At 37.9% G+C, this 23,285-nt stretch overlaps 1 protein-coding gene across 3 annotated transcripts in view; it reads right to left on the bottom strand.

The window, feature by feature from the left end:
- The window catches only part of ZFPM2 (zinc finger protein, FOG family member 2), a 321,906-nt gene that overhangs the window by 101,861 nt on the left and 196,760 nt on the right, over positions 1-23,285 (bottom strand). For all 3 annotated transcript variants that reach the window (XM_040588202.1, XM_040588204.1, XM_040588203.1), the window contains one exon: positions 13,122-13,233. In XM_040588202.1, coding sequence (XP_040444136.1) covers positions 13,122-13,233 — 112 coding nt within the window. The remainder of the gene's footprint in view (positions 1-13,121; positions 13,234-23,285) is intronic.

The following is a 23,285-nucleotide window of genomic DNA, read 5'->3' as shown; positions in this document are numbered from 1 at the left end:
AAAAAAAAAAGACAATGCATCAACCAAATTTTATACACCAAAAATGTTTTAAATATCCCAAAACTTTAAGCTCTTCCCTGTGTTAAGGATGTAGTCTAACTGGTTCAGTGCTATGGAAAAAGTATTTTCCATAGAAACAATAGTTATGTCAGCATAAAGCAAACCAATATAGTAACCCTACAAGAATACTGAGTTTAAAACTCTAAGTGGTCTCTAACAATATCTAAGAAAACTAAGATTGTTTCCTAAGTAAAATGGAATTGTTTTTCCTCAGAGTAGAGTTTTTTCTTCTTTTTGTGTTCTCCATTTATGGTATTAATCCACAAATCTCTTCAGTATAACAAATATTAACCCATTTTAGTCAGAGGTGCCATGTGAAAATAAATTGGAAAAGGAACAGCACACATTTTTTTTATTGTGCTCAGCTGGACATATGTGCCTGCTAGCTAATTTTGGGGGGCTACAGCTAATGAATTCATTGCAGTATGAATCACAGGCAACCTTTAACCAGGATCTGACAAGTTGTTACTTCATAAAAGTGACACAGTTTGATAAATTAGGCGTTCGATTCGTTGCATACAGCTAAAATCTGATCACTACTTCCAAAACACAGATTCAGATTTACTGATAAAAACTGCAGGCTGTTCCTTTTTCTCCAGTAGCCAATGTTATTAGAAGTAGTGGCTGGAGCCTGCCAATTGCAAATGCAAACTGACCCAGCTTTGCTCCAGAAAGAAAGAAGGTGAAGAAACTAAGTAAAAACAAAGAACATTGCTGGACATTAATGGCAGATTGTGAGGCTAACGTGCTCAAAGGAAACCTCAGCTCATCAGCTCCTTTGTAACACCAACGTCCAAGAGACGACACAAGGGATGCCATACAGCCACAGAAGACTGACACACCAAAAAAGCAGCCCTGAACTTAAGAATTTCCTCCAGTAACTTCAGCTTAAGGAGCAAGTCTTAGATCTCCCGTTTACCGGTTTAGCAGCTGAAAAGAATCCCATTTCAAGAAAACGCTTTTGTTAAGGAAAGTACTTCTCAATGGGTGCCTTTGGAGACTTCTCTGACTCAGGAACTGAATTCTTTCTGTACTATTAGACCTTTGAGTATGCAACTACTCACACGTTTAGACTTTGCAATAATTAGCAACACACAACAAAAATCCAAGTGCTAACACTAGGTTCATGCTTCGCTTCACTGAATATGTACATATGTTCCTAAAGAGAAGAAGGTCATATATCAGCTCATCGCTTTTTTTGAATCTTCTAGCTGAATATATTAAAGGGTTTTTTTAGGTGTAATTGATCTGACATTAATTTTCTCTGCTTAACGTAACGTCACTATGGAACATTTTTATAAAGGAGAGGAATGGTGTTTTGGAAAGAACAATTTTTATGGTGCTGTGGATTGTTTTTTAAATGTGTAAAAAAAAAATTCAAGTTCCTCAATGTCCAAAGTTAATCCATTTGTTATGTTATGTCCTAGATTATAAAATTAAGATCAAACCAAGGAAACAGAATGCAGAATGTTGTTCCTTTAACACAAAATTTTGTACTGCAAAATGAAGAGAAAATAAATAACAAATTGTAGGAAGTGTATCAGAAAGACAGAGGAGTGCCACACTTACATAAAGCTGATGATCGCATTGTGGCAAGCCAGAAAATTGTTATGTTTCACACGTTATGGTGCAGTGGATGTAATTGAGAAATGGCTAGTGTGTACAAACCCAGCATTCTCTCCTTGACTCACTGCAAAGCTTATGACATTTAGGGATTTACATAGAAAGTACATGGAAAGAGAAAGAACTGTATTTAAACAGTTGATCTCAGCAGATCTTCTAAGAGAGCAGATCTTCTAAGGGCCAAAAGTGGTTTCCATGAAAGCAAGAAAACCTGTTCATTCTTTAAAGCATTATTAACATTTCATTTTTTTCCCTAACTTAGCTAGTTAAACCCAAATAAAATACATAATACTTTACATCACAAAGCTTTCTTAGTAAATTGCTCCTGGACCACTGGTCCACGAAAGACTCTCAGGATGGGGTTCTGAACATATAGCCAACACTCATTTAGCCCTAATTAATTTCTACTTCTAGAGGGAATGGAAGATAAAAGTCTTGAAGTCATACTTCAGGCTATACTTTCCACCAAAGTAAGCCACTGAAAAATATCATTGTTTGTGATTTTATACTTCATTTGCTCCAACGATAAATATAATTTAATTGAACCTTAATCATAAAACTGGCTTAGCCTTAGCAATCTGTCAGTCTTATTTTAAATTTTCATTTAATTGTAAGTTGAAAATGCATTTAAACCTCACATAATTTAAACCCATTAAAATGCACGTGCAGCAACCATAAAAGCAAGCCTATTCACATTTAAAAGAACAGTTTATTAACAGAAGATGCATAGTGATCACTTGATGCCACCCCTCTCATTTCCTAGTGTAAACCAGTTTCTTTTCATCTCGTACTTTAAGTTCAATCGCCCATCTTATAATATCAGCTAACATTCTGGCTGGCCAAAGACACTGTTGTCTCCCCTATGTCTCAGATGCTTCCATTCCTACATATCTGAACATCTGTTTCAGCTAGCAGATCAACCACAGTATTTCATTGTAGTTTCTGAGTTGAAGGTCAGGGTGTATCAGTCAATTACCAATAACCCGCCAATCCTTGGTTTTCTCAAAAATGTCTTTCATTTGTTCAGATCTTTAATAATTTGTGCACTGCCCTTACTGTGCAATATGCTTCTACCACATTATTTTTATATATTCAATTGTAAAAGCAATTTTTCAATTTACGTGTGTTTCTACATCACCACTATTAGAAACAAGAATTCTCCACTCACCAAAATATTGTTAGCGAGCCTAGTATGTATTATCTGACTGCACACTTCTATATTTTAAATAAGAAGGTACAATGGTTACTAAATCCATCTGATCAAGTGTGAAAACAACTCTCTTCTAGTGTTTCTAATAAATCTAACTTTTCAATGTTCTTTTTACATCAGTTTGCACTCCCTAAAATGTGTATTTTTCCTTGTGTCATCTTCTACTTTCACCAGTTTATTGCAAATCTAACGTTCTTCTGTAATTTTTAAAGCTAATGCTAGCACCTTTCTCGAGCCTTAACAATGTTAGCTAGGACTTATTCTTTCTACCTTCTAAAATCTCTTCCAAATAATAGTTCCTCCCAATGATTATTAACCTGTGATAGTGTAATTGTTCAGAGTAGCTGGAGTTACCTATGCAGATGTATATACTGCATCTGTAGGAAGGAATTTCAGAACCTTCTGTGTCTTGAGTGAAACACTGAGGCTCAAGTTATTTTATACATATATATATATATGTGTGTGTGCATGTATGCATGTGTATATGCCTGTATACTATGATACTATCATAGGAAATATCTTACAGGCAATTTCTGTTCCAGCAACAAACCTTGGTTCTGCCTACTACTGACTGATTTAGTCATGTGCATCACCTGTGCATCACATCATAACTCAGTTACAGAACATTTCTACTAAATCTGCCTACACATCACAACTAGCTTAAAATATCACAACTTGTGCACACTCCAGCATAGATTTGTTTGTCAGCAACCCATTGCCCCACATGCCCTGATGGTACAAAATTGAAATATGAAAGAAAAAATCAAATCGGAAACCAGCTTTTTAACATTTTTTTTCTTCTTTGTGTAACACCAAAAGAAATGACATTTTTAGAAAACTGCTAAGTTCTCTCTGTGTCTGCAGTAACAGGGGTTCATTCCTTAGATATTAAACACATATTAAAGCAGGTTGCAACTTCTTCACACTTCAGCCTTCTTCAGAGAAGACTCAAACAGTGGGAAGGCTGACAGATGCCTCAGCACTGGTGAGGAGAAGGGCAGCTGCAGGCAGTGGGAGCATCCTGCGTTGTGTGCAAGGGGGATCACAATGAGGGACTCATGTATTTTGTGTCATGCTGGAGGCTCTTCCCTAACCTCCGCTCTCCCTCCTCCCCATTTCACTATACACACTTCAAAACCTGCCCTAAATAACAGGGTGTAATTACCATTGCATTAGGAAAAATGAATGCAGTCCACTGTGCTGGCCTTAGCGCCATGGTGCCCCGCTGTGAAGTCCTGCTCCTCGTAGCCTCTGCCTACAGTAGGGAACAGTGCTGGAATGCCATGGGAGAAGGAGAGAAATGCTGACATTGATCTTTGGATCAGAGACTACACAGATTGATCCCTAGGATCAATAGAGAGGTCAGGGTTCAGTCACACATGATCTCTGGCTACAGCTCTTAAGTAATTTCTGAAGACAATGGAGGGAGATGTATGTATGCCCGTGACCGAGGGTTACACCTTGATCCCAATTCCTGTTTAAGGAAACCTACCCACCAGAAGAGCTTTTTCAATTGCTTTCAGCTCTGAATCCATTTTCCTGAGCATAAACCAAATCTCAGTGTCCTTGATATTTCAACAGAAGCTATCAATTTCTTTTAACATATACATTGTTCTTATATTTCTGTAATGTCACGAAGTCTCTTTAAGCTCCAAAATTAACAATGAGAACAAAAATGAGCACAGATTGCTTTTAAAAGTAACAGAGATTCTAAGTATCATCAATAAAGAAATTAGACAAGATCCAAAACATGGCTATAGAATTTGAGGAGCTGTGCCACTGCCTATGTAAGCAAGCACAGCAGTCACCTGCTGGAGTCTCCAGAGTAACAAGAATAGGAGCTCAGGGACCTAATAATAAATTACTGGCTTGCAGGTCAGTTAAGTGGCTGAGGGACATCCGTTGCACCATAGTAGCAGCCTTGCCCATAAGCAGCTAGAGACAAAGCACATGCAACCTGATTTTAACATTGTGTTCCAGGCAGTCCAGCTCTACAGGCCACTTGGACATCATGGCTACCCATCACATGGGTTTTCCTGGGAGCTTGGAACCTTGAATGTTATGAAAGAATTATTACCTGAATTATTGCCATCAGGCTTAATCCATTTAGAGTAAGGGGCACTGAAACCTCTCACCTCGCTGTTAATTATGCACAGAACCACCTTGAATGGGGGAAGAAGGTATTTCTACATTTTTTTTTAGCTTTTGCTTTCATATGGCACGCCATTAGTTTGTCTTGCATCACAAATACACTGTAGGAATATTTGACAGGAGTCACTATAAAACAGGGTGCATATGAACCCAGCCCTGTTTCCTCGCATACAGATGTTTTATACTCAGCACCAATGGAGCTGCTTGAAAAGAATGACCAAGGTTTGATTTTAGGCTTCTAGGTCATGGTTTCACCTTGACAACAGCTCTTTCATTTGAAGCAGTAACATTTGCCAGGATCCCTAAGGTGTTTTCATTTTTGTCAAGAAGTGTAGGGGAAAAAAAAAAAAAACAACCCACAACCCACAGTATGAAAAAATGATAAATCTTAATTCACAAGCTGCAGGACTATCTCTGTGTCTCCAGCGCAAAACTTCAAATCCAGTCCAGGACCTGGATGTGTATTAGAAGGCTGCAGATTTAAACCTTGTCCACCATGATCAAACTGGATTTATGGAGCATCATAACTCTCCAGACACCATCCAGCAGCTTATTAATTTAATAGACTCCTGTCCATTCCATGATGTTCCTGCCCTGACAGTCTCTCAAGATAAGGTGAAAGCCTTTTGACAGGAGAGAGTGCATATATATTTTCTTCTGTTTTCTTGTGGATGGGGTTGTTGACAACTTGAAATGTGTGGCTCAGCAAATTTGGGGACTTTTTTCCTTCCCTCTTGCTTTGCAGGGAAGATGACAGAGGTAACACTACCACGAAACACTGGGGTCACCAGGTTTACTGCAGTCCTCAATATTTGTTTAGCATAATGGATGGGGAAAATTAATTTAATTAAAAAGAAAATAAACCCTATATGGGTTTATAGATTTATAGATGCTATAATCTTACCTATGTAGATTATAGCATCTACATCATATAATGGCATATAATGGCAACATTTTTCTTAAAATGATTTCTAAAAGACTGAACTTACTGCAACTGACTTAGAAAAAAGAGGGACAAATACATATATTGGAAAAAAATAACTTCTGCATGTTTGCGTTTATTCTTGCCAGCAGTCTGAATGGTTGAAGAAATGGGACTTCACATGGTCCCAGTGTGAAGTACAGACTGGGTTTCTTTTCCACCCTGAACATGTTCTCATAGGTGAGTGTTAGACTCAATCTACAGCTTTTTATAGCTTCAGTCAAAAATACATAATTCTGTGCACATCATGTCAGTATTCTGCCTATGTCCTTGCCTCATATGAAAAAGAATTTCAGTTTCGAACTATGAAATAAACAACATAATAAGTGACAAGAAGAACACAAGAAAAAACCCAAAACTAATGTACACATATGAGAACAACCTAAAAAAAATCACTTGGCTGCTATGTAAATGACATGCAGTGAAAATGAACAAAAGCATTTTCATATTGAAAGTGGAAATATAGCTTTACCCCTGCATTTCTGGTCATCTTCCCTTTATTATCTACACGCTTAGAATTTAGACGGCATGTATAATTCACTGTATGCTATTATATGCATTTTATACTAATTCCATAAAGATGCATAAAATAACATTTTTCAATTAAGACCATAGACACGGCCTTGACCTTTAAACTCCCTAAAGCAGATAATCCCCCATTTGGACCTATTTGCTTAGGTAAAAAATAAATATAAGGGAAAAGCAGAATCCTGCAATGTGAGTTCTTTGAAGCTGAATTGTGTCTGAATTAAGTCCATAACACTGTCTGCCATCAGCAAACAATAAATATCAGTAGTCATGGGGACAAAATATTTTCTCCTGTGGCTAGCAAGGAAAGTAGCAGGACTGATTTGCAATAGTTTTGTTTGCAAGGGTCATTAGGCATCCTGCCTTCTCAACACCCCTGCAAAACCAAATGTGAATCGTGCCCTCTACTTGCCTACCAATCATATCTTTACGTCTGTATCCATGACACTTTCTTCTAACGACTGCAAAGGTGTATCACCCTTGCAGAGGTGTTATTTTATGTAAAGCATTATACACATAATCGTACTTTTCTTGAGAAATATTTTGCAATTTTTCAGTGTTATGGAAAAAAGAAATGTAAAAGAAGCTCTTCCATGGACCTTTGATACTAGGATAAGCATTGTGTGCATTTTGTTAAAAACTCAGATTTGTAATCAGTGCCAGTAGCACCACCAAAGGCTTCAGCACATTGTTTAGCTAATGGAGGCATCCAGTGGGACAGCAGATACTGCAATTTTCTGACTGTCCATGTGTAACAGGCTAAGTAAATTCACCCAATTTGCTTTTAATTGTATGTGAAAGAAGCCCCTTGCAATCTAAGATATATGCCCTAGGTTAATCTTTGGCCTATTAATCAACTTTTCCTCTGATCCAAACCAAAATATACTTGTATTGTAATGCAGCAGTGTTTAAACTCCTTACGATGTTTGACCTGTGCCTCATTAGGGTTTCTATGTCTGTGGCTCAATATACCATTACATTGCCTGAAGTTACAGGAAAAAACAGTATTTGCTAGCTGAAAACTCATTTGCTGGGGAAAACATGGTATCAAGGATCTCACAGAATAATTAAGAAAAGTAATCCTCAAGAAAAATTTAAGAGCCCTTCCGTTGTGACAACTGACTTTTCCTATATGTTAAAAAATAGTGTTTACTTTAAATTAGCAAAATTAATTAAAAATTGCCTTTAATTCTTACTAGTAATTTCATGTAAGCCTTTTGCAGCATTTGTATCTTCAATGCCTGGCATCAGCTAAATAACGCATCCCAGCACCAATGAAATAAGCAAACAGTTATGTATTTCCTGACTTAAAATAAGCCACCCACCGGGCCATGCAGCCAGGGGAAGCCCTAGCAGAGCTGAGCGCAGCCCTCTGCTTCCAGGCCCGATTTCTGCTCTGCCCTCTCCTGTGTGCTGCCTCTCGAGTTGCTATTTATAAATTAGCTACATGACACAGTTTCAGTGTGGGCAGCTGTCATTTTAACTAATATCATCCCGTAAATCCACCCTAGCAGGCTCGTTCTCTATCGTGATTGGAGAACAGACTTTTTTCGGGCAGCTTTCAAATGCAGCGTTTGTTTGAGCAAGCGCCCATCCCTTCACTGGGTGGAGGAGCACTCCCCCAACCTCAGCCCCCACCACCCCGCTGCCTCAGTTAGCCTTCTCCAAAGGAAAATGACAGTTCTCGGATCTCAGCCTCAGGCAACATCCTCCCTAGGCAGGGTTTTGTTATAGTTGCTCAGTGGGCACTGGCTGTGATTTCACTTATGGAGGGATGGAGGTTTTTTATGGCATTCATATCATGTGTCCACACCACCAAGGACAATTAACAACCATCCCATGGAATTACTTAGGAAGATGTCATGCAGTGCCTGTGCAACTGCACCGGGGCGAGGGCGTTGGTTTGTTCCCTCCTCCTGCATCCTCTCAGAAATAACGAAGGGCATAAACTACTCAGTGAGGCCAGGCAGAGGAGGAAATAACACCAGTAAATCACTAATGGAAATCCAAAACCAAACACCGCCTCATGCAAAATGAGATGATGGATGGCTTGAGAAGCGTGGGAGTCACTGCCGGTGGCCGGCTCCTTTTTGGCAGCTGTACCCAACCCCATCCCACCGCCCCGTCCACCAGCACCCGTCCCTCTCCCTCCAAAGGGCAGCCCAAACAGCAGCCGTTTTCTGGTCTGGGGTTTGCAGCAGCAGACGTGCCCCGCAGCTGCCACCTGGCCAGGCAGCGTGCTCGGTGGTACGCAATGCAACCCAACCGGCCCAGACGAACGTTAAACATGTTGGTTTTCCTGCACAGAGTTATCCTGTGGTGCTCTGCAATCAATTACTGTTATACCACCATCATTAATAATTTTCTTAATGAAAATGATTCTGTTGATCTCCGTTGTATTTTAATTATCAGAGTTAAGCATAATTACACTGCAGCTCTGAGCTGGCATGTAGACTCCTTTAGGGCGCAATTTTGTTTTAACACACTGATAATGTAATTTTACATTGTGTCAGTTGTTTAGTTATTATCCAGTCGTACAATTCCGCTGTATTCCTGATAACAGATAATAACCTTAGCACCTCCTATATCCTGAAGTCATTTAAAAAGCAATATTGGAATTTCACAACTAGCTAACTTAATCGCCTTATGATTTTATAATTCCCACAGCTAAATATTTGTACAGACACCCTGTTTTAACAATGCCACTAAACATACGGTATCCATACATTTCACATAAATGGCTTAAATAATATCTAGAAAAATGTCTGCTAGATGAACATGGTTTTCAGTCTGTGCAACTGTATTTTTTCACACCATTTCTATTCTATTTGGTCATAATTCATTTTTTAAAATCCTTTACAGTCCCACTGGAAGATGTGCAGTTAATACCCCAGCCCCCTCCAAGGTTGTGGGGGCACTCCTACCTCTGGTCTTGAGAGATTTACCAGGTCTGGTGCATGTCAGCTACAAATGCTCCTCAAGTACACTACGTTGTGATGATCATACAATTCATGCATTAATACTCGCTGCCAAGGTATCTTGCCTGAATTACTGAAACTCTGTAGCTGTTTTTTGGAAAGAATGTATTCGTAATTCTAGATAAGCTACAATTCCTAAAATCTGTCTCTAAAATTTCAGTCACTGTTTCTAAGGCATCTCTTAAAATAATTGAATAGACTAGTTTTGAAACATGAGAGAAGTTTGACAAAAATATATATATAAAAAAAAGAAGTATGTAATTACAGTTGTAAAAGTTTCCTTTCAAGAAAATAAAATGGGATAAAGGCAGACACCATGAGTAGCCAGCTTGTATCAGGGCTTGCAGAAAGGGAAACTAATGAACTGTTTTTCCCTTTTCTAATTCATCCTAGTATTAGGGAAATGTAGTTATGAAAAATACAGACAGAAATAAGTATCCTACACTAAACAGAATAAATTTCAAATACTGAATAGTTATTTCATAGCTATGTACTCTGAATGTACTATGATGTATGATTTTAAATAACCTATTTCTTAACCTAAAAATTTATATAGAAGGTGAATTGTGATCCCACTGCAATAACTTAGCAATATAATCCTATAGATGTACATTGTATTTATATACTACATACATGTGCACACACTTTTTGTGTTTACTTGCCTAGAGAAAAAAAAATATGGAGAGTTGTTGAAGCAAATAGGGAGTCAGCTGGCCAGCTCAGATTTGCTTTCAATAGGAAATACATGCCAGACTCCCCTCCCTGTGATTATTCCATGTGCAATACGTGGATGACTACAGTGCCCACAGTCTCCAGTGAACTGGAAGTCAGGCTGACACTCCTATGCTCTCCTGAAAGATCTGGGGAAAAATCTGCTCTCAAAGGTATCACTGTAAAAACCTAAAAGGAAATACGGCATGTGCTTCTGATTCAGCAAATGATGGACTAGTAGCATATACTCCTAGCCAATTCTTAAACTTACTTTCCTCTTACTTTCCACTCATCTCATCTTGGGTATAGTCAGGAAAACAGCTCCCAGGTGACCAAATCGGCTACATGTACAATACCACACATTTGTTCAGCTAATTGCTTTCAGAAATAACAATGTATTGCTAAGCAAAGTAACAAAATTATACACATGCAACTACAACATAACATCGAATTACAACTACATGCCAGCTGACACCGTTTCATTAGAAATAATGGCACTATAGGAGACAGAAAGCTAACACAAATCAAGGCAATGTAATCTGGAATGATGAGATACAAATTGAAGGAAGAAACATTATTCTATTTATTTATTTTACCATCTTCTATTTGACATTGTTTTGTGATGCAAGCCAATTAATCTTTCTAGTACAAAAATCCCAGCAGAGCTCAAGGCAAGAGTAGGTGCTTGATGAACAACAGAGCAGCAAATTCAAAGCGCAAAGAGATGAACAGAATGCAGTGAAGGCAAAGCATATCTACAACTTATTTCCCACATTAGTTTAGTGGAGTAGCAGGGTTTTAACATGTATTTATAAATTAGGGCCCAAATTTATCCCCGACTTTAGTTATAATACGCATCTGTAGTAAGGATAACAGAATTCATGTTTAGCACTGTATGACTGTCTCACAATATTCTGTTAACCAAGTACTAAAATAGCCAGTATCGTCAGTGAAACAAAATCCAGCACGATTCAGTGAAAAGACTAATGTTTTGGGCTACTCAGATTGTACCGAACTGAAGAAAGTTTTTAGTATTTGAAAAAAATGATCGTATTTCAATTGATTCAATCAGACAGATAGCAGTGAAACTGTCTAATGAATTAGTTGGTGTTTGTAAAGTACTTTGAAGATGAAAAGTCTTACTGGTATATATGTGCTAAGTATTATTATAATTACAGAAAGAATGTAATACTTGATAAGACGTCATCCTATGGGAATTTGCAGAAGCTATATTTTCGAGTGAAAGTAATTTCCCATTACATTAAAAAGTTCTTGCAGAAAAGTTTGCCTGTGAGTATTCAATACTATGAATAGCAGACTGCAGCTCTGAATTTACGGGAAAACCTTCACTACGTTACCCAGAGCACATCACTGTTCCTTCCACTTGGGCAGCAATCAGCAAGCTCCAAAGGAAGGGCAGCTCAACCCTTTTTAGATCTGAGCCCAGCTCTCTAGTACTGCAGGTGTTTCAGGTTGCAGAATGAATGTGTCGGCATTCTGTAATTATTATAGAAAGAATTTATAAGACCCTGGTGTGCAACTCATTTTTAACATGCAAATTCCCTGTTTTCAGCGTTTCAACTTTCAAAGGCTTGTGGCAGTTTAAAAGCAATCCTCTTATAAGTGTATAAATTGCAATGATTATAGGAACAAGTTGTAATTGTTTCTAGTAAGTTTTTAGGAGTCTTTGATGTTATGATTAGTGTTTTGTATGTTAATATATTGATATGGGTGCTTATTTGCCTGGATGCTTGTATGCTGAAATGGTCACTAGGTTGCCTCAGCAAACACATCTTTGATCTCAGTAGGTCTGTTTGGTTAGAAATAAAACCTAAAAGAAATTAAACAAGCACAGTGCATGTTCTGAAGTATTCACAAAGTGCTGAGACTGGCGATTGAAATACACGGAAGGAAAGTCATAGTTTTGCAACCCGATCTTCAGGGGGAATGCCAAAACTAGCTACACTAAATAAGTTTTTCTTATTCCATGTATTCAGGTGGTGGTTTTTGGGGGGTTTGTTTTTGGGCTTTTTTTGTTTATTTGTTTGGGTTTTTTAGCATACTGTAATGATACCATAACCACATTTACAAAGCTTTCACAGTGACTGACTGAACGAACAGCTTGTCCCTATGGACTGAACCAACAGCTCTTTGAGTTGGTTCAAGAGGCAAGGCAAAAGCCTTTGAATCTTGAACCAGAGTAGCTGTTAGATGTGGTAGGTTAGACAAAACATGTTTGGGGGGCCTCATAAGAACTCATACTGACTTAGGCAAATATGACAATTCACATAAGACAGAAATGATACACATTGCCACTAGCCAATACATTCCAGTGAAGCATCATCACATCATGCCACTACACAGAGACTGGAATGTCAGAGGTGACAACCCTGAAATTCAGTTCCAGTTATCTTCTGTTACCATACTGACAAGGAGTCTTATCAGAGTCCAATCAAGTTTGCATTCTTCTTACAAAAACAGATTTCAGGTAGTATACAATGTAACGTAACATGGAGAAATGCTATCCAGTATGCCCAATAAAATGTCAGAAAGAATTCACCTATTCAAAGTGTACAGATTTTGCTGATGTGTGCCAAGAGGCACTAACTCTCAGAGAGAAATAGATGGTATGTGTTATGTCAGCTACATCCTTCTGTGTTTATAAAGCATTTAGTACACTACAGACACCATGGTTTTATATCATTAAAAGGAAAAAATAAAAACCAAAACAAAACCCGAACATAGTAGGAAAATAGGAATGAAAACTATTTGACTTTAAGGGGAGACAAACTACATCATTTTCCTATTATGCAACAGGTATTTTTAATTTCAGTACCTTACACAAGAAAGTAGAGAAAAAAAATCAGCTTGTGTTTACCTTTGCTGTACACAATGCAGTTGTTTTTGTTGTCTTCTACTCCTTGCCAAGTCACATCCAGCAACCACTTGGGGCCAGCAGTCAGTACCATAGGGACTGAAGCCTTTGTCTTCTGTAGGAAGGATGATAACAAACAGATGCCGTTTGCTTGCCTTGATTAAGAACTTGAATAATAATAGTAATAATCATTTTATTTGCAAACAACAAAATCTCCAAACCCATAAGCCAAGGTCTTATTCCCCTGCCTCGGGATTTTTTTTTTTTTTTTTAAGGAGATGCAAGCAGTAAGCTTTAGTTCTTTCATTGATTGAATGGTGAAACTATTATCAAGGATTTTTCTGAATGATATTGGATCAGATCTCCAAGATTAAGCAGATCTCTGGTGGCTGAGAATTATAAAGGGAATGCAGATGACTTTCACAGCAAAGAGCCAAGTGTTCAGAAGTGAACTTTAGACACATTGTACTTCATTATCAATGGGATCTCACTATTTCCTGAAACAGACAGGAAAGAATTTAAAGAATCAGTATCCATTTCAAAGATCTGTCCTGGGTAACATTTGTATTATCATAGGAAATTGTTGTGAATGGATAATGGATTTTTTTTTCCCCTTTTGCTAAATGTTGATGTGTGATTTTACAATGTCTGAAATAATAATAATGCTAATGATTCACTGCACTTTGTCTCCGAAAAGACTATAAAAGAAGTTGTATTAATAAATTCAAAGGCACAACAGCAAAGCATGACATCCATTGCACCTGAAAGGGATGCAGGCAAGGAGATACACATTTAAGAAAACCATCTCTTGTATATATTTCAGGTGCTATATTTAGAGAATTTGGTATTTGAGGAGATAATATAGAGGCTTCAGATTTATTAACACTTAACTCCTTTTACTAATGAAATGGCAAAACCCCTGTGAGTTTGTCAGTGTGTGGCACTGGGATGCCACTTTGACTTCTGTCCTGCACAGTTCTTTTTCTCTATATCAAGCATGAAACCACAAGAGAGAGTAAAAAGTTCAACAGTCACCATGTAACTATTTTTTCCAGGAATATAATTCTCACCAAGTCGTTACAACCTTTTCTAAGAAGATTTAGTTATTTTTATATTTCACCTATGATTCTCTAGTTGGCTCCAGCTACATTCTATTGTAATATTCTGTATGGTTAAGAGAGTTTAAAAAAAAAATAAGATGTGGAAAATCATATATTTACATGGACATTCTATATCCATTGGCAACATTTATTATCTGTTACTGTTCTCGAAATGTAGTGAAGTATATTAAGAATTAACAAAGAACACATTACATTCCCCAAATATACACAATAATATTTAGTGAAAATAAGACACTAAAAATATTTTAGTTCTATAAGATTAAATGCATAATCTTAGATAAGATATATTTGACATAATTTTTATATAACAATATTTTAATGATAGAATAAGATGTGTTCAGTGTCACAGTTCTTCACATTGCTTTTTTATCTGTTTATTCTCTAATACTGTTTTATCAAATATAGTCTTCCTTGCTTAATTTGCATTTTATATTTTGCATTTTTCGTATAAATCTTTATGCATAAGTCACACTTCTTCTATATGTACTCCATGACATTATTCATCTTCCAGAAGTGTTGGAAAAAAACCAGATAAAATTGAGGAATGAGATTAGCAAAAAGGAATGCATCAGCTAGCAACAATATACCTACCTAGTGTAAAAATACTGCAACCAGAGACATGCTGTGTCTTAATTCCTAATAATACTTTTTCTATGGGAAGTTGCAAAAAGTGTGTTTGCTTATATAAAGTATTACAAGAGTCAAACCAACTGCATGCATTTGAAATCTGAATTTAAATTCTGATTTCTAATTGGCTAGTAAACAAAACATTATTTTGTAAAAAATTGTTTATGTTCATATATAAATTACCAAGAGGCTTGGTATTATCAACTATGTAATCAGTGCAAAGTATTTACACATGGACTGCACAGAAAATGATGCAAATGAGGCATGAACTGAAAAAGATATTAAAGAGATCAGATGAAAGGTAATCAAATTATCATTTCTACCTTCTATTATAGAAAAGTGTGGACTTTACTGTCGTTTCCACCAAACCAGAGCTAAGGCTATTATGGAAACAAGGAAGAGTGGCTATTCTTCACACAGCTGACAATCATACCCATATTAAATACAAGCTTTAGCAACCATAACTGCATAGCCATGATGAACAGGAGGTCCAGGACATGTTCCTTCCACATGCTGCATTTCTCCAACTGCCATTTCAGTCAAGCCTTTATAAGTCTTTTGTGCTTTTATGTCCTCTTAATCTCTGGTAATCCCAAATACAATCAAAAGACAGTGCCATATTAATCAGGTAGTGGACACTTCCAAGTTCAGTGTAAATGTTTAAGACATTCAACTGAGTCTTACTTTTAAGTTGGAGGACAAGCTAAAAAATAAAACAAACCAAAATTATTTCTTTTAAGTGTGGAAGGGATCACCTATTTAATTTTCAAAAGATCTTATTACCATTTCTGGTTTTCTTCCTCCCAAACATCCAACATTTCACTGTGTCCCATCTGTAAGGGTACTAATTGCCGTAAGGTGGTATTAAGAAGCCTCAAATACCATCAGGATCTTTATGTGCTGGGCAATAGCTTATTATCTACATAGACAGGACAAATTATATGTCCTGGGAAAGGATTATATTTAACCACATACTGCTGAGGAAGACATGTGATGCAGAGATACTGTTTGACTTTCTCATGGAGATTAATTTCTCCTTGATTAAGTGGTAGGCTTAGTCCCAGGCAGACAACAGGAGCCCATGTAGGTGCCTTATCCCTTCTGAGGTGAAGCAGCAGCAGCAGGTAGACTGAGCACCAGCAGTCAGGACGTGAGTCTGCTTTGCCATCCCCAGTTTTACAGGGCTTTTTTTTGAGCTTTAAAAACTACATGATCACTATGTTAGCTTCCAGGTCGGTTTGGCAATAAAACTTGTAATCAGTTCAGCAGCTGTGAGTGGTCTCTAGGCACTAGAGATAGGCTGGAGGAGGAACTGGGTTTCGTCTCACAGCTCTGCTAGGCCAGAAAAGCTGGTGGACTCCTCAAAAGAATTTCCCATTCTCCCATAGCTCTGCACAGATATGTAAATAAACTTCTTTTAATATGAAAGCAAAACTTCACAAGGCCCTGGCTGCTTGTAAAGCTTGGCAGCTCCGCTAAGGGAGACAGGCAATGGCTTCTCTTTGAAGTACCTCACAGGCACATTGTGTGAGCTGTAAGATGAGTCAGGACCACCGCAGCAGTTCTTGGGGTCTGGCATCCTGTGAGGTTTACATGTTCATAGGAGGTGTTCACCACTGACAATGGCTTGCTCTTGTTGTGCCTTATTACATAGTAAGAATTGAAGCAAGCCTGCTGATTCAGGAAAGGCCATTTCCCTAAAATGGTTAAAATGAAAAGACCCCAGTCCAAGATAACAAGAAGCTATGGTTAAATCAGTCATGCCTTTATCACCTCAAGATTAGACTACTGCAATGCACTATACCTGAGGCTACATTTTAAATCCATTTGAAAGCTGAAGCTGGTGCAGAATGCGGCAACCTGCTTGTAAAGCAGGATATCGTGCTTTGAGCGCATTACACCAGTGCTTTTTAATCTTCACTAAGTGTCTGTGGGATTTAAGGCACTGGTTACAACCTGTGAAGCCTGGAACCTGTCTGTTTGAGATACCTAATTGAGACCTGCCAGGTCCTTTGCCCCAACCGTACAACCACAACTGAGATCCACTGAGGAACATGAAAAAGGGCTTTCTTGGCTTGACATAGAAGAAATTCTTGGAAGGGCAATATGTTCTTCATGACAGCTCTTTAACTTTGGGATACCATCCCAAGAAGTGAAGTATGTTCATGCTCTGACTCCCAGAGTACTATGAAAATCATTCCGTAATTCCTAAGATGCATTTGACATCCTGCAACATTTAGTCAGTCACTCCCAAAGTAATGGTGGTGCTGGGAGGTGTTAGCTACTTTATACTGCGGGGCTTTTTACACTGCTATCAGGAATATCTCTAGCTTAAGAAAGGTACCTTTCTACAAAGAAAAACTTTCTTGCCACAGGAGCAACAATATTACAGTTGCTTCAAAAACCAAACAAAATTTTATTTCTCCCTCCAAAAGAACTGCTACAAATTACTCAGAAGCTTACAAAACATTCTGCCTACTGCCTAAGTATAATCATAGGGATCTGCTAACATGAGTGTCCATAAGATGGGGCCATACAAAAGTAACCTCACATTCTGGAAACGAGGGCACATCATAGAACCAAAGTTTTGTTCACTACACTAGATAAGTGTGTATTCTACTCTTGAGTAAGTTTTACCTGAAAATGCAGTATTTGCTAATGTCCTCATGCCACAACTAGACAAATTTGACAAGGATAAACAGGGTCAAAACTGTGATCTCTCAGGGAACAATTAGAATCAGCTAATGAGGATAAAAGAGGTCAGGCAGGCATCCACTTTTCACTAACCTTTGAAGCAACTGGACAAACAAGGGAGGTAACCCTCAATAAATGTTTATATTCAGTCAAGAGGTTAATGGAGATAAAAATAGCCATCACAGCAGGCCGAAAATAGTTTTGCACTCTTGCTAAAAGGAATCAGTGCTGACAAGTAAAGTGAGATGGGCTCTTGCCTGCAAAGATTTCTAACATATGATGTGTGTGGCCTGGCAGAAACTTGAGGAAACCCCCACACTGAAGAGAAATACAGTATGAGCAAGTTGTTTGAAATCTATGAAATTCTGATGTCAAATGCCTCATTATTGCTAGCTGTTTCCTAAGGAGCTGTGCCAGAGCAAGAAATAGGTACTGAACTGATGTTCAGCAAGTCACTGTGACATGACCATCCTGTCCCAGGCACCATGTTCCAGTGTTCAACATTATCTAAGGAGATATACCGTTCGTTGAAAAATCACTACATTTCTCTCTTTAAACTTTTTTATTTCTTTATTCAGTACAGGGCTCTAAAATGACAAAATTACTTCCTTAAAGTACTCTCAACAAAACAGAGGAAAGTTACTGGAGACTTAAGATACACAAGGGCTTTGCTTCTAATTGTATTTTGGTTCCCACAAACCGATTTTCTTACTAAATCTTCCAAAGAGCCTGAGTTCCCATGAAAGATACAGGAGATTACCAAAATGTCTTCACGCCCTTGGAGAAAGTTCTCATGCCCCACTGTGCGGTGTTACTTTATATAGCCAATTAAAAACAAGACTGTATTGGGAGGAAAGCTGTAAATATACCTCAGGTGCCTTCAGATATGAGTCTGGGACAGTAAAACACCAGTTAATACACCAACAGAGGTTTCTACTTTGAAATTCAATTTAAATTCAATTTCAGCATCACAGGGTTGACGTACTTGCTGACATTCTGAAACTGCAGAACATCTGCTCTCGAGAGGATAAGCTCACCTTTGGTGGTCACCACACTCAATACAGCAAAACTTTATAAGCTCATCAAATTAGTTCAATTGGGAAGGTCTCCTAAGGGCTCATTCTGGACTGGGCAATAACAGAGATTTGCATAAGTCTCAAACTACCCCTAATTAATATTTGTTTTAAGATGTTTTTGACTAAGAAGGAGAGTCATAACTCTATCACCCCATGCTTACATTGACTGTCTCAATGTATTTATCATATAACTGATTACAAATTCATCAGTCCCTAAGACAGGCCCACCCAAACAGAGCAGACACAGACCCCCATCTTGTTGTCAAATTGTGTGCAATCAGCTGGACCGTCTTTCAGTTTTGTGGCTTCCCTGAAAACTCTTATCTTTTTCAAAGGAGGATTCAGTCTTGCAAAAATATTTATGTCAAGGGCTTCTCTGGAAACCCTGCCAGTCAAAGCCTATGGCAGCACTTCACAGTACCACAGCTTTCTTTGTAAGATATGCGCAGGCAACTCTTCTCCACTCACACGAGGCTGGAGGTGTCAAGGTTTTTGGTGCTGTGGTTCCATGCTGATGACAAACACCACCAAATAAAACAAAGACATGGCAGTCTCCAGCCTATAAACACCTATTCTGGAATTGTACAATTGCACCAGGATTTCAGTTTTCACAGCCCCTGCTATGTCATTCGGTGAGATCTTGAAGCTTAAACTAAACACAAGAGAACTTTTGCAATCCTTAGTCCTTGTAGTTGGAAACCAATATATTTTGAAAAACTGATACAAATGTAATAGATGCAGTTAATTTCACCTAAATCTGCAGACAGCCTGGGATAACTGTTAGTTACTCCTTTACAACTTTATGGAACCCAGTGTTTGAGAGGAGTGTTCAAGTACCATCCATCAGATGCCTGTCTTATGGCGAGATGAAGAGAGTACAAGAACCCGTTTACCTGCAGAGATGTAACTGGTGTGCCTGCACGCTAACTGGCAGAAAGAAGATAGACAAATTGTTGCTTGTGATGGCCCATGAAACTAGTGATGGAGGAAAGATGGAGGGGCTTTCCCAGTATCTTGGACAAGGTGGGAGGAAAAAGTCCTCATGTCTCTTTGGCCCAGGGCTCTAGATTCTCATTATGTAGCGCTAGTGGTTAACATGGCAGTACGGACTGGCTGGCTGTGAAACACCTTGCGTCATTCCTAGTTTACATGCATTACATCTAGCTATTTATTTTGGGATTCCACTTACATGAAGAGAGTCTCTTCGGGGGTAGGTTATTTTTTTTTCAGGTGATGGTAGAAGAAAAAGAATTGTTAACATTTCAAGAGGTCAAACCAAAGCCTTTAAATGTTTCAAGAATAATAATAATAAAAAAAGGGTTGGGGAGGTGGGGGTGGGGCTGCCAGAAAACAAAAAAAGAAAAAAGAAAAAAAATGCACACACAGATGGAATCCCAAAAGACAGCTGGGATTCCCTGCAACTGAGAAACCCTGCTGTTTACCCCAAGAGATCATCACTTGTCAAGTGACAAAACTGAACATACATTTCACCATATATCCACAAACCTAAAGCAGACCAAAGAAAATATTCAAACAAAAAAAAATACACCCTAGGTCTGTTAATATTTTCCAACACTTGTCATGACTCCAATATGATTCAAAATTTTTTATGAGTAACAAATATGCCTCCTGATGAATGTCCCTAATGCAAATTAAATGTATGCTAAACGTTGAGGTAATTTCATGTTAGCTAGCTAGAATGCATTTTTTTCAAATCTATAAAATAAACATAAATCAAATCTCACTGTAATTTAGGTACAAAATTATGGCTGTCAAAAGCAACTTTAGCTTGTTTTATTTAATCCAGGGTACACTTGGAACCCATCTTCAAAATCTTCCCCAGAACCACGAAGGTTTTAAATAATTGATCTAGATACCAGAGCACTTAGCCCTAGCTGAGGTTCCTGGTGATTCCTACTGGCTGCTCGCCATGTAGTCCTGGAGGAGGTGACCACCAACTAGTAGGAACAGGAATGGAAAAGCTGTAAACTGGACCTCTGAATACTCAGTGAGCTTCCCCTGCCCACAGCATCCTACGTTGATGGGCTTTCTACTCCCATTCTTCCTCCTATAAAGTATTCTCACCTGGCTTCACTCCACAGCTGCTCCTACTTTGCCCTGTCCCCTCATCTTTCTCTTCCATTTTGTATACACCTAACTAACAATGTCTGGATAACTCCTCCCCTTCCCAAAGAGCATGGGATGGACAGCAGCTGCCACTCTCTTCGCTTAACATTCACATTACATTTCTCCTATTACTCTCTATCCTGTTCTTTTATTTCTTTCATTCTTTGGGATAGCAGTGTATGTATATACATACCCACACAGAGACACACGCTGTGTTTACACAATGACCAGCACACCAAGAAACTGTATTCTTACGTGGTGCTGTGATTAGTGTAAATATGATTACGATATTCTGAAACCTGACAACACTAAGTGAATCATCCCTGTTGTGGTGAGCTGATACCTGCAGGTACCATGCCCAGCATCATTGTGCCTTAGCGCTCTGGTATTTGCCATGGGTGTTGAACCTTTCCGCTTTACTGTAAAGTTGAATAGTTTGGATAATACTATTTCAGAGATGACATGCACCTGTACTGATGAAATCACACTGTATATAACTTATCTTTAGACAAGATATAACGCAGTGCTGCTTGCACACTTTCACACTGAATTACCAGTTCATTTTTCCTACCGGGTTAACCTCCCTGTTGAACATTATTGTCTACTCTGAGAATTAAGTCTCTCTTTCTACTAATGAGACCACGTTAGTATTTACCAGCAAGTCTTTTCCAAATGCAGTTGCTTGAATGTAATGCCTTCCACTTTTGCTAAACAGTTTTAATGTTAAATATGAATACTCTGCTCAGTAGAGCTTAGCTGCAATTCAGTTTATGCTGGATGAGTTGAGGGACTAAACTCTGGGATAAACCATCAATCCCTGTTAATCATCTGCCATTTCCTTTCTTTGCATGAAGATCATTTGGGCCAGTGGTAGTTAATGTGACAACAGATATTCCAAATGATCATGGGGACAATTAAAGAGGTTTTTCTAGAAGACTTAACAGCATTCATATGGTGTATGGGTTAATTCTGCCTGGTCCCACTGTCCAGCTATTTACACTGAAAGAATGATTGCTGTTATCTACAGCTTAGTTATGGTGTGGTACTGAATAAGTTCTGTTTTGCAGTAGTTTTGGGGCTTTTTTCTCCGTTGTACTTCTTTTAATCCTGGAATGAATGGCTTAAACCATCATTTCCAGAAGTCCAAATTTTATGTATTTTATGTACTTAAATTTATCTAAAGAATCAATTAAAAACACAAAATAAAAAGGCACATGCATAAAGCCTTCTATAAACATTCCAATACACAGAACTATAGATTAGCTAGTAGTTACAGATTCTGCTCATAGTATTTTATTGTTATTACTTCACCTGGAACTGCAAACACAGGTTGTGTGTATTTCTTTAGAAAAGTGACTATTTTTGTCATGAAGGGTGGGTTAACAAAAGTCATGTTTTAGAAGCAGTAAAAGTACTTTTTATCTTTTTTTTTTTTTTTCCCCAGAACCAAAAAGGTAGAAAATAAAAAGTTCTTTGTATATGCTTGTCCAATATTTTAGCTGTATATTCCAGTGCAGCTCTTTTAACATTGTATTTCCAATTAATATTTTGAGGCCTTTTTGAAATACATGATTAATACAAAGGTATTACAGTCAATGGTGTAGGTATTATAATGTAATTCTCCTGATGATGCATGACATAATACTTGAACTTCAGTGGTGCACATGCTGAATGCACTCAAAATATTATATATAAATTCCTACCTAACTCATTTGAAATAGAATCCCGTAACAGAAAAAAAAATCTTCTGTGCTTACCTTCCCAATTTTTTAAGATCTATAGGCATGTTTTAGGCATTGCCTTTACCAACAAGAAACACAGTACCTAAAAGTAACAGTATAAATCCAATAAACAATCCTCTGCCCAAGTTTTATATTTGTTAAGACAGCATAATCATTTAAGGTAGAAGTTTAACACATGCTTCAACAACCAGAAGTCTACATGTATGACTTTGATTAATTATTTATAGCTCAGTTAAAACACCCCAGTTTATCTCCTTTTAAGATTATCCTTGACATATTTAGAAATCCTAATGCAGATTTTATGGCCCACACCTATCCCTGATGGTGCTAATGGACTAGACATAATGAATCATTCTAATTTGGATGAAAGGACCACACAACATTGTGGCAGTCCTTTAGAGAATTAAGGCTCAATTCTGATCTTCCAGACTTATGAATGCGTTTTTGGGATTAGGCCACATATCTGTACATCTGTTGAGTCTCAAGGGGTGTATACTCAGCTAAGTATTCTGACCTTCCAATGTACTGTATCAAATGTGTGGCCTTGGGATATGAAAGGATTTGATTACAACTGTATTTTAACACTGATTTAATATATAATTATGGGGTAAAACCTAATTCCTCCTTACATCTTCATGTAGAAAATTCCATCACTATTAAGCAGACGCTCGGATATTTTTCACCCAGTGAGTATGATAGTAAATGGAAGAAACTGAAACATCAACCCAGGATAATGTAAAATCAAGGACAATCTTCTTAGGGATGGCTTTAAAATCAGCT

Source organism: Falco naumanni, chromosome 3 (assembly GCF_017639655.2).
Source record: "Falco naumanni isolate bFalNau1 chromosome 3, bFalNau1.pat, whole genome shotgun sequence".
Classification (NCBI taxonomy): Eukaryota; Metazoa; Chordata; class Aves; order Falconiformes; family Falconidae; genus Falco; species Falco naumanni.
The sequence above is the reverse complement of the archived record's forward strand: the minus strand, read 5'-3'. Positions and strand labels throughout refer to the sequence as shown.